General features: G+C 40.1%; 1 protein-coding gene across 3 annotated transcripts in view; it reads right to left on the bottom strand.

Moving 5' to 3' along the window:
• Nucleotides 1–1,271: 1,271 nt before the first annotated feature.
• Nucleotides 1,272–12,926, bottom strand: part of LIFR (LIF receptor subunit alpha) — a 78,937-nt gene continuing 67,282 nt past the window's right edge. For all 3 annotated transcript variants that reach the window (XM_053201353.1, XM_027075629.2, XM_053201354.1), the window contains 4 exons: nucleotides 11,830–11,991; nucleotides 10,823–10,916; nucleotides 8,884–8,962; nucleotides 1,272–8,501 (listed from right to left, as the gene is read on the bottom strand). In XM_053201353.1, coding sequence (XP_053057328.1) covers nucleotides 7,878–8,501; nucleotides 8,884–8,962; nucleotides 10,823–10,916; nucleotides 11,830–11,991 — 959 coding nt within the window. In that variant the 3' untranslated portion in view covers nucleotides 1,272–7,877. The remainder of the gene's footprint in view (nucleotides 8,502–8,883; nucleotides 8,963–10,822; nucleotides 10,917–11,829; nucleotides 11,992–12,926) is intronic.

Below are 12,926 nucleotides of genomic sequence, written 5' to 3'. Positions count from 1 at the left end.
CTGTCTGCAGCGGGAGACGCGAGGGCCTGCTTCCACAGCAGTGATAAAGCTGGCTGGGGTCACCCGGGAAGCAGATTTGCATCTGAGCTGGGACCTCAGACTCGTTCTCACCTTTCAAAGGTTCAGAGAGAATCTTGAGCAGCCATTACACTTCAGTTGCACTCATTTTAACAGGATTTCTGCTTCCCAGTTTTTACCAAAATCCTCCTCAAAAGCTTTTGTCTCTTTAATCTGAAACTAATCACTCTGGGATAAAATCATCTCCAATTTAATCCCAAATTAGTTCAAGACATCTCTAGTTACATCAACTTCGCTGGTTCTTAGAGACCGAATAAATACTTTCAATTCAATTTTTCTGTTAGTCGCTCCAGGGGAAGGGTACTGGATCAACTTCATAGGCCATTCAAAACTAACTTTTACACAGCTCTTTTGTAAAGAACTGGGGTTTGTAAACTAACATTTTTAGTGATGTTGAATACATTAAAAACAAGTTCATACATCTCTACTTTTCTTTCCCTAATACATCGTTCCTCTCTTTTTGACCTTTTCAAAGTCCCTACGGTTGATGGGGATACTATGTATTTTGGCTCAAGAATTCACCATCTGGGAAACAAGTTATGCATGGACATCTCCCTGGAGGACAGACCACATGTACACGCTCTCTTAGGGCTTAAACACTAACACGTGTTTCACAACTAATTCAAAATTAGTTCACAGTTTCTTCAGGTTAAATTGTGGCCCATTCATATTTCAGTTGTTACTCTGGGTAAAGCACAGGCTACACAGGACCAAAGACTTAATTTCTCCCCCTTATGAAATTCTACTTAAGATCACTTCTTACTTGAAAATTACTGAGGTTTTGCTGAAGCAACGACTGGATTTCCAAATTCGGTAACTTGAGATAAAACTAATTTTGATATATTCCTAGAAGCTCCAGAAATGTTGGTCTTCAAAGGGAAGAAATTAGAAACCATACTTTTAAGGACCAGTGTTGTTTTATAATGTTGGAGTCCCACTTTTTGGTTATTTTTACGCTAACATTTCTGGTACACAGATTATAGATTTAGTGGAAGATACAGATGATTATCTCAATGGCATAGCAATGTATTAAAATATTAAAAATGTATAGATAGCCCTACGTTATTGCTTCATAAACCAGTGTAATTCTTATCAGAATTAACAGAAGTATTAAACAAAGCAGAAGGTATTTTTCCTAAGTGCTTAAGACAGGAGGGAAAAAAAAAAAAAAAACCCAGTAATGCCCAAATTCGTCTGCGTAAGTTGTAAGAAAATATATTTATTTTTTTCCATGACAATACTATGATAAAATTGTTAAATACATGCACGTTTTAAAAACAAACATAAGTAACATCTTTAGAGTTAACAGCCAAGCATACTAGTTTTACATTTAAGGTGTCTTAGTAATAGGTTACTTATATTCTATGTTCTTGATATAACCATGTTCTCCAAAAGATATGGAAACTAAATTCTGAAATTATACGAGGATATAAAATGTTCAAATTTTCCATTCTAACAGCAACATAATCTCCACATTTTCACAAGGCAGAAAATACTTCAGTTGTCATCTCTGTTAAGTGGAGTTGTTTTATTCCATTTTGAACTCGGAATTCTGTGAATCAGACTGAATCACACAAATATACTGCAATCTGTAGTTTGCTTCCTCTACATGAGTATTTAGATGTTTCCTTACATGATTAAGTATGATTTTAGGTACAGATTATCACAAATTATAGCTCGGGTTTTTTGTTGTTGTTTTTTTTAGGTCTGTAGTGGTGACATTTTAAGAAATGAATACAGGAACGGTGTTGGATTTGATTTCTCCCTATCTTTCCGCTACATCTGCACACACCTGACCAAACAAAAATTAGTAAACAGTTACTAGTATTTATTTTAAAAACTGAAAATATTTAACACAGAACCCTTAAAAAAAAAACACTCACTCTACAAACAACCTTATAAAAAACAAAAAGTTATATCTGTTCACAGTATGTGTATTTTGTAAACAGTAATTCACTACAATGCAATTTTGAAAGTAAAAAAATGGCAATTTCCTAATGTTATGAAGAGGACCTCTGACTTCTGGCCAACTAATGAAAGAGAAGAAAAGGCAACACATTCCTTTAGGATAGTTAAGTTTTTAAGTGACTTTTACCTTTGGACCTGTTTTTAAGGTGGTTCTATCTCAAATTTTGGATGTCTTTCTATCCAGACCAATCTTTTTCAAGCAACTCTGAATTGAAATGTATGTAAGAAAAAGCCATGCTCCTTTCTGAGAAAATAACAGGAGAAACAAAGCCCATGGTATCTTAGAATACCCACCCTTCCACAACAACAAACCGAACAGGGTTTTTTCTTGTGTGTTGTCTTCAACTATTCATAACATATTCACATTTTCCCAAAGCATTATGTTGGAAGGAAAAAATTAAATAGATGAGTATATCATAAACATCCAAAAAGTTTTGGAATCAAATTGGGGGCAGAATATTTGAAAAATGTCTTATGAAAATCATTAATTACTATTGTTTTCTATGCTCAATTACAAAAATACTAATGTTAAACCTAACAGTTTAGCTTGTCCATGTTTCAGTGAAAATTTTATATACCATCTAGAAATCTTTCTGAGCTCTTATAATGGAATGCTTAGGAGAAATAGTAAGTTCAGAAATTGAAAGTTACCCCTTTTTAAAATGGAATAATTATGAAGGGAAGTACATTTTAAATGTATAAGGAACTTCAATACATTTAAATAAGCCATCAACCAGGTATACAAAGTATTTTTGGCTTAAGGACAGCATAAGGTCTATGGTGTTAGTTATTTGGGCTTTTTAAAATTATGACTGGCTACTGACTGCAAAGGCAATCTCAGAAGATTTATGTAACACAAATTAATTTTCTTATCAATTAAATATTCATTTCCCCCACCCACATCTTTTAACTTATAGCCATCAAAAAGTACTATGTTATTACTGATTTGTATTTGGTTAATATTTAATCAGTATAGTGTCCATATTTAAGAGATTTTGAACTTCCTGTTTCTATGGTTCTTCAGCTAGGCACTTGTACATAAAAACATTCAGAAGTTTTCCCTCTTAAAACACTTTTAATTTTCATTAAAATGTTGCAGTTATGTCTTACATAGGTAAATTCTGTCTATAACTTAGACACTTATAATCCAAAATATGAACATTCTTAATAGAGGGAGAAATAAGCACTACCCATGATTAAAAGCAACAGAAACCTTTCAGAACTCAGTATCATAATTGTAAGAATTTGGATATATTCCAGATCAAATCACATCCCCTGGAATTTTACCACACACGATAAAGCCTGACACATGAACTTAATGTTCTTGATCCTCCATATAGGCATTAAAAATAGCTCATTTGTATTATAACTGGCATGAATATGATCATGTAATAGACAAAAGCTCAAACTGAAAAGAAATAAAAATCTCACGACCGTATTGAAATAAGTTTAAATATTAATAGCCCTGGTACATAATCCATGAAGACATAAATGGAGCAAATTTAAACCAAGTGCTTTCCAATGATATTCTAAGGTCATATCTAAAAGATGCATTTACAGTAAGTTTAGAAAATCTTTTCCTTCTGTGAAAAATTTTCTTCTGGATATAAAAAGTAAGATGGATGGGCACGGTACCATGGAATTTTGTTTTGGCGGGAAGTGCCAGTTTAAAATAAACGCTTTGAAGAAAGAGTTTATCCAGAGAATGAATGAGTGCTTATATTAATCGGTTAAGCTCACACATCAGTGTAGTGTTGGTTCGCTAGAACACATGCTGGTTGGCACAAACAGGTCCCAAGTTTTGTAGCCATCAAATAAAAAGACACTACGAATACTCATGAGGGAGGGAATAAGATGCAAGGAATAAGACAGTGATGCTTTTGCAGGAGTCTTTCCCAAGTTTTCGTTGAAACTGGAGCTACTTCGTGAGTAGATCTGAATCTTTCAGCCGATAGTCTTAGATCCACACAAGCTAGATCCTGGTACATACCACCCTTCAGGAAAACTGCTTATTCTGCACTTTCTGGAAGGGGCCTCGATAAACAATTACTCATTGAACTCCCACTATGTACCTAGTCTTTGTAAATAGTTAATGATCTCACATTTGAATTCTGAGATGCTTAATTTTAGATAAGAAATAAGAAAAAAAAAGACATTTTATAAAAGATATGCAAATGTTTAAATGGTTCGAAACAGATAACAGTAAAAATTACTTTAGCGTAAATAGAAAAAAAAAAAAAAAGTCTTATCAGATTATGTGCCTGAGCAGTAGAAAGCTCTGAGATAACATTTTCTGCATGTCGAATGTTAGGGAGTACTTCAATTTCAAAAGACCGTAAAATTGATTTCAAATTCTTTTTGCACTAACCTAAATCTAGTTATTCAAACACAGAAAGGGCTGTAATGTTCCTAAACGTGGACAACATGAAAACCACTAAGAATTACAGGACTAATAACTTCCAGCAAGAATCCAAGTTGCATCAAGTTTTAACAGTGTGACTTTCACTAGTTTCTGAGAGGGCGACAGTACTGGGTGTCTAAATTCTTCAGACCCACGGGCCGTGAAGGTTATGCTGGTATGGAAGACGAGGCTGACACTTCCTCCCTGAACTTGTTCCACGAACGGCTGCTTCTGAGTCTCAGCTGCAGAACAGAGCACCTCTGTCACCTAAGCACATAAACACACAACTGTCCAGATACCCAGGGCCACAATCTCAAATCCAGGCTTCTACAGTTCAACACACTGATGACTGCCACTCTATGTGGAGATTAATCCACGCAGTCCATAATGCACAAGCTCTAGCTAATGCCAAAATGCTAGCTACGTCTTCTAAGAATATTTTTATGCTAAATGTTGTTTACCTAGGAGGGCCACTCACAACAGAAAGGCAGCCATAATGACCACCAGAATCTCCATTTCTCACAAGGGAAACTTGATCTGAAATTGGCTACTAAGTGAACTGGCTTGTAAGAGATATGAAAATGCGTCCTAATACACAGTACTATTAAACAGACATGGTGGGGCGTAACTGTAGTTCAGATATTTAGAATGTTCTAAGCAATGACTAGGCCTTAGTTGAGGAAAGAGGGATTTCCCAATTACCTTCCCAGTCAGGAAGGGCTGGAGAGAACAATTCTAGTCTCCCCTGCCCCAGGCAGAGGCGCTACCATGACTGGACAGAGCAGGACCCCTACGAAACTGCTTTTCACACTGGAGCATGGCCCCAGCATTGACGGACAGTGCACATTTACCAGGGTCTCCAGTGCCACAAACAACTGGATATGTGACAAAGGGCATCTTCTCTCTCCACCCCTCCCCTCTCTCTCCCCGTGTTGAGGCCACCCCCATATGCCCAGGTTGGGGGGTTGGGAGTGGGTGGGAGGTAATAACTTAGGATTTACACAGTGGGTCTGGCTGTCTTCAATTCCGTGGGAAAAGGCAAGGAACCTTTGGCCTGACACCTAAACCACATACTCCGAAGCATGAGGCAACTTATCAGGAGCCTACCCACACTAACAGTGTTACTCTGCTTCCCATTAACCTAGTGATCACTGTGTATGGAACCCCAGAGGCAGGGGAGAGCAGAGCCGAGCAGCTCTCTGAACCTTTTTCATGCAGGAAAAGTACTGAAGTCTCGGACAAGGTGAAAGGACTCAAGAGCCCAGTGACACTCCCTGTCAGCTGAACAAATGAGCTGTATAGGCTGGAAAGGGCATCAGATCCACATGGCCACGGCTGCAATGCATAATGCATATGTACTGATGACACAGATCAATTTCTGTTGGCCTGCCTTTTCCCATTCTCGGTGAGGTGTAGTTCACACCAAAAAAAATGTCTACCTTAGCCAACACGTATGCTATCCTAAGGAGATGAAGTGCAGGATCCATTTGGTTTCAGGGGGAACGAGGCATGAGTTGTGGGCAGCAGGGGTGCGGTAATGACCAACCACGGCGGGAAACGAAGGCAGCCCCAGGTCTGAGTGTCTGGGGTGTAAGCTGAGGAAAGGAGCCCAAGAAGATAAAGAAGAAGAGAAAACTGTTAGGGATGGCTCTGGCTTGATAGATTTTTCACTGTTTTAAATCCCAAGGAGCTATGACATGGTTTTAATATACCGTGTGTGTATATAATTAGTTCTAGTTCATCGCACGTGTCCATGTAACATGAAGCTCAAGAATTTAGTTGAACTCTAGCAATTAGAGCCAGGATTCATAGAGTACCCAAATGGATTTTGCTCCTTGTCACCCTGTGGCTTTTTTCCATGACATGGTTTTTATAAAAGAAACATTAGGAGCTAGAAAAAAAGACAACTGATCCATTATATGCAAATACATCACAGAACCTCGGATGATAAAAAAGAAAAAAACAGGCACATTTTGATGTATTCAGAGATTTCCATTTTTCAGGTACTTTGCCTTAACTGTCAAAAGACAAAACACACAAGACAACGTGGGGGTGAGGGAAACAGAAGATACACTTTTGAGTTTTTCATTCTGACCACATTCGTCCTAGACATCACGTATGAAGACCAAAGGGGACAGAGGATGCTGAGAGGACACACAATCACGGGCAGCTCACAAAGAAAATGCTGTGCCCTTAATGCAGGCGTGCCCACGGATTCAAACTGACTTTGTGACAGTTCATACAAAATAGCCCTTGAGTAACGGTTCCTACAGGAAGCATTATCTTTTTAGTTTTAGATTTAAAACTTTGAGGACTGGATCAAACAGTCTGGACTCACGATCATTTCAGAGGCAGAACCTGCCAAAATGCCTGATCAGGAGGAACGTTTGCTACGAGATGTCCTGGGTCATCACCGCCTGGGTGCGTGGGGCTCCGTGGCACAGCCTTCTCACGAGGCACTGACACCGATCAGGGCTGCTGCACGAGCATAGCTGACACAGTGAGACTGCCCAGTAGTCACCTCAAACAGGAAACCCCTGGAATCCTGTGTTTATCAGTAATACTGAATTTGCTCATGTTTACAAAACGGGCACCATGTCACACGCAAAAAAACAGATGTTTAGGAAAACTTAGATCTGCAGTCTCAGAAATTTCAATTTTAAGTATTAGGGCAACCAACTGCAGCAAGGGAAGTCAGCATGCAAGCTACAAAATAAGGGACAGGTTTGTAAACCCTCCCAAAGCAAGAGAACACGATTCTCATTTGGGCTGGTCAGTGTCACGCTCATTTTCAACGTTTGTACCCCTGAGAAAACTGTTTGATAACCATTATACAGTAGGCACGGAAATCAGTATACTTTATCAAACAAAACACTAAGTAGCTGTTGCTACGTTAAAAATTATATTAATTTTTCGTAAATGCTGTGGATAGAGGAGAATGATGTTAACAATTTTGAAATCTGTGCTTGGTTTTCATCTAAATGGAGCAAGTGTCAGGCAAATAAACATCATCTGTTACTTTGACATTTTTCTCCTGTGCCTGTAAATCTGCTTGCAATTCCATAAAGTATCCGTATGAGAAAACCACTGACAGAACAGAACGCGCTGCTGTGGGAGTTGTTTTGCATGTGTGGGACCGGACAGGATTAGCCGTGAAGTGCTCCCCGAAGGTGGAGCACGAGAGAATTCTTTGGCTCTAATCACAGATAGCTCCGAAACTTGAGTTGCATGGTCTGGATTTCTGAGTTACCCTACTTGGGCCATGAGACTACGTTAAGAGCACATTAACACTTGGAGTGTAACTTGCGCAGTGAGGTCCACCTTGCTAACAACACTTCACAGGATCCCTCCAAGATGCCCCATGCTGGCACGGCAGCACCAGCAGTGAGAGCTTACTGAGATGGCAGACTGAAGTGACAGAGTGACACTGTTAGTCATTCGGTTTGTTCTGGAAGAAGTTTGTAAAGGACCATCCTCCTCCATTCGATTTAGGAGAGTCTTCATCTTTAGGAGGAATCAAAAATTGTCGGGAGTTAATGGAGCAGGGACTTCCAAAAGAGACAATTTCACTGTTGCTGTCTGTGGATCTGGGGGAGTCTGGAGATACTAAGTTCCAAGTATTTACATTGGCCTGAGGTCTGTAACCTGCAGTTTTATCTAAGTCAGCATCTGCAGCCAGGTCTTCTACAGTAGAAGTGATGGGGAGGTGCATTTGTGGCTTATAGCCTGCCCCCTCGACGGGGTCGCTCTCTTGTTCCTCTTCTGGTTTTGCCTGAGGCTGGTACATGGACTGGACATCGATGTAAATGACTTGTGAGGTCCCTCCGGCTTCATCCACTCCCGGGTTCGGTATTTCTTCCTCGATGACTGGCGGACAATAGGACACAACCACGTGGTTCTCGGGTTCCGCATCAGAGCTCTCTTCTGGGCGCTCGGCTACGGGAGAAATTATTTCTGTATCTTCTATTTTAGGAACTGCTGATCGAGTTTCCAGAACTTCAACATTATTTGGGGTACAAGGATTCATTTCTAATGTTTTGAGAGCGCTGTTTCCCTAGAAATAGATTATGAAACAATGATTAAGAATAGCACTAAAAGCTGCCACAATGCCCTTCCCACAAAAAGGGGTGTTGCTGGAGGGATTTTTTTCACAGCTGTTTATACAAATTTGTCTCTACTCTTCTGTAGTACCTGCTAGAACAAAGTTACTTTTTTACATATCAATATGTTCCTTGCTATTAATAGCAATGGAAAAAAGAGCATGGTAAAAACAAGTTAAAATTAATAATTTCAGAAGTTCAGCAGATGTTAAAGCACTGCTCTTTCGCTTGATACATTTTACGTTGAATGATGTTTGCACATTAAAAGCTTTTCACAAAAGACTGAAAAAAGGAGGCCAGTACTTCAAAGAGAAACGTAAGAAAATAAAGGGTTACCTCACAGACACTCTTCTGAAACTGTAAAGCTTTACAATTTTCTGGATTTGGAATGTCAGGGTAGAAGGTTTCTTTAATCCTTTAAATAAAGATGATTGAGTACATTTAATAATTGAGATGATCAATTAGACAACAAATAAGTTAGTAAATCACTAGGTTTACTTGGACATTTTATATGATGCTTTAATGAACTGCTGAGATAAAAATGCAAGATCCCTTTTAGTGTGATCATTCATGAACCTTTCTGTACAATGCACTGAGAGGTTCCTATTTGAAACAGACAAGCGGTACTTCTATTTTAGAACGACAGCATCTTCTGAAAATAGAAAGCAATGAATTGAAATGGCGACTGTCCTCCCAAATCATAAGTGAAACAGAGGACCTGCTCATCTACTCAAACATCCACAGTGCAAACTAGATTAAGCAGGGCCCATTACTGTGGGAACGTATTTGCATCAGGCAGTTGTCCACTGCTCGTAACAGGTTCTGGACTGTTAGGGGAAAAGGCTATTAATGTTGAGCAAAAACTAAATGCAAACGTAAAGGGTATTTTCTCAGTGCCATATTACATTTATAGCTGTTAAAAGGAAGTTTAGTATTTGAAATTCCTGCAGGAAAAAACAAAACAACTTTGTTAAATGCTAAGTATGAAATGTTCTAGCTTTTAAACTCTCTCATGTTGGGGCGCCTGGGTGGCTCAGTCGGTTAAGCGTCCGACTTCGGCTCAGGTCATGATCTCACGGTCCGTGAGTTTGAGCCCCGCGTCGGGCTCTGTGCTGACAGCTCAGAGCCTGGAGCCTGCTTCGGATTCTGTGTCTCCCTCTCTCTCTGACCCTCCCCCATTCATGCTCTCTCTGTCTCAAAAAGAAATAAACGTCAAAAAAAATAATAAAAAAAAATAAACTCTCTCATGTTATCTTTTGTATTAAAATCATTTTTAAAATGTGATTTTTGGTAATGAAAATATGGTTACTGAAACAGGGTATTCTCTAGTTCTAAACTATTACTATGCTAATTTATAAACCGAGATTATTAGAATACGTTCTCTTCTCTGTCCTGAATGATGGCATTTTTAATGCCAGTGAGGGCTGTCTATGCCTGAACACAGCCATCTGTCCCAAGCCCAGCCCAGGACAGTGCCTGCCAGTTGACCATAATGTACTCTCTCACACAGAGTCCCGGCTTACCACCTCACCTCACCTCCTGCCTCTCAAGCTTCACCCAGACTCACAGTTCCTCTCACTTTCTCCAGATGACCAAGCTCTTTCCAATGTCTGGGCCCGCACGGGAGCTCCTCTCTCTCCCTGGAACACTGTCTCCTCTCCTTACACTTTGGGACTCCACTCAAATGGAACTCCCATAGGGAAGTCTTGGTTGGCATCTCTAGTGACGTGGTTCCTGTTATTCCCCTCCTGGTGCCCAGTGACTTTCCTAGTACCCACTCATACTTCATAAGCGTGCATTTACTGGATGATTATGTGTTTAATGTCCACCTTTCCCTACTACGATAGAAGTCTATAAGGATCACGCTTATTTAGTTCACCTCTGTCTCACTCTTCACATGGGAGATGTCATTCATATTTGTTGAATAATGAATAAATGATAGTAGTTTCTAAATAGGTCATCAGGACAAATGTGATCCTAATCATTAATCTCGCATAGAGGTACTGCCCTATTTATGCCTGTAAATATTTTTTGGTATATCTGCTATTACTTAAAATTATTAGTAAATACAGCAGGAAAAAATTTACCTTTCACTTGACTAAAAACCTTTAAATAACATGCCATGTTCTTGCTTACTATTAAATCCAACATTGATTCTGACTAAATCCACATTTTTCACTGACCAGTTTCAGCCAAGTACTTCTCCATTAACACATAAACTAAACAATCATGCTCTTAAGAACACAACAGCAAGAGTAAATGCAGGTACCATTACCATTCTCGTTTCCGATAGCAAAGAATGCTCGTTACCACTCCCACAATGACCGCCACCGCCACTGGGATGAGGATGGCAATAATTAATCCCACAGCTAAAAAGAGAATATTGGATATATTCACATCACTATTTTTAGCATGAAGTATAGAATAAATTCCTATCAGAAGACATTTAAGTTGATAGATTATTTAAAGGGAAAAAAATTGCACTGCTCCAGGGACACTGAAAAACTACTCAAATACGACCTTTAGGCATTTTAATAATGTTTACACTAATACTTAAAATTCTTTAGAGCATAGCTGAGCGCTACTGACCGTTAGATTCTTCTTCCCTGTGTGGGGGGCGGGCGAGGAGGCTGTCGTGCACGCTCTAGGAAGTTCCACGGAATCCCTGGGCTTCACTCATGTGATCCCAGGAGCACCCTACAGTTCTGGGATCCGAAAATGTCACCAGACATTGCCAAGTATCCCCCAGGAGGCAAAATCACCCCTGGCTGAGAACTGTATCCTCATGGTGCTTTACTCAGTGTGTGAAGCCCACCTCAGGGCTACAGGACACGCCGTGCCCCGACTCAAGTTCTTTGCCGTGGACAGTCAAGACTATCTTCCCCAGTCTCCATCTCAAATTTGTGAATGCTGGGCTTTCCTTTTTTTTAAGGATATTTCTTTCACCCTTCTCTAGATATGTTAAAAATCACATTTAGAATAGTTAGGGAAAAAAAGGATAAAGTGGGTCACCATTATCTGAATTCAACATGCATTCAGAACTCCAGACTTCAGAGGTATCCTTAATTCCTTAATTTCTTAGGTACTCACGAGGAAACAGCTCCAGATAACTGACAAGAATAAATATGAAGCCATCCCCATGGCCTCTTAACACTGCTGGCCACCACTTTAAACATGCAACATGTGAAATTTTTTAGAAGAGGGTTCCTACAGCGACAAAACTTGCTAGAAGCGTTATGCACTCAAGTGTGGAAAGCATCTCAACAGCAGTAATTAACTTACAATTTTCCTTTGTCACCACAAACATGCTCTTCTCTGGGCCCATTCCACCATCTGTATAGGCTCGCAGGACCAGATGGTAACTCGTTTTACCCTGAAGATCGGCAATTCTCAGTGTCTTCTGGGAGAGGTCGGTAATATTCTTAACCTTTATGTCAGAACGACCTATTTTTAAAGCGAAGATTATTATTCCTGATCTCTACACCATTTTAAACACCTGGTCATTCATCTCTTGTTCTACCCACATCCCTTTCAAGTGACTGGTTTCTGGTCACCGGGAGGACCAAGGCCTGTGGAATCAGCTAAGTTCTGCCAGTTAGTAGTCGTGGAATCTGGACCTGTTATGTAAACCTCTCTGAGCTTGAGTTTCTCTGCCCGTGGAAGTGAAGTTGCCATACATTCCCTAGGACAATCCCAGCGTATAGCCGACAAACAAGTGAAGTCTCTTCTCTTCCTAAGGGCAGGAGAACACACCACAACCGCAACTTGCTGGGGAGGGGGACGCGGTGCCTGGGGCTGGTCCTGCCTGAGCTGAGAGAGAGGCTCGAGGGAGGAGAGCCCGCTTAGCTAGAGCACTTGCTCCAAACCACCCGGGGTAGAGGCAGCGCACCAGGGTTGCCGGACGAGTCACTGGCGAGGAAGTCTTGAATCATTTCAAAAGAAGTATGAAGAACTGTCTAAACCATTATTTTCAAGTTTGAATCAAAATACCGGAAGACAACAGTTTGCAAAACCGAACTGTACTAAATGGCTAACGGCCAAAAAGTAGCAGCTCCCTGCCAGCACCTTCCCCGCCACCGACAATCACCACACAATCTGCCTCTTTGCGGATTTACTTCCGTATTTTGAAAAAAAAACCTCAGACTGGCAGTGCTTTGATTTACAAATCTGATTTGATTTTGATTTATAAATTTGATGTAGACCTTCTGTATGCAGGTCCTACAAAGATGGTGACGCTTTGGTGTTCTCCACACCCCTTCTCCCCTCTCATCCCACGTCATTCACACAAACACATCGAAATGTCTGGGAAATCCAGCGTGTACATCACTAGGATCATAGAAACATGAATTCCTGTTAAGACAAATTGCTTGGTCTGCTCA

This window comes from Acinonyx jubatus, chromosome A1 (assembly GCF_027475565.1).
Source record: "Acinonyx jubatus isolate Ajub_Pintada_27869175 chromosome A1, VMU_Ajub_asm_v1.0, whole genome shotgun sequence".
Taxonomy (NCBI): domain Eukaryota; kingdom Metazoa; phylum Chordata; class Mammalia; order Carnivora; family Felidae; genus Acinonyx; species Acinonyx jubatus.
The sequence above is the reverse complement of the archived record's forward strand: the minus strand, read 5'-3'. Positions and strand labels throughout refer to the sequence as shown.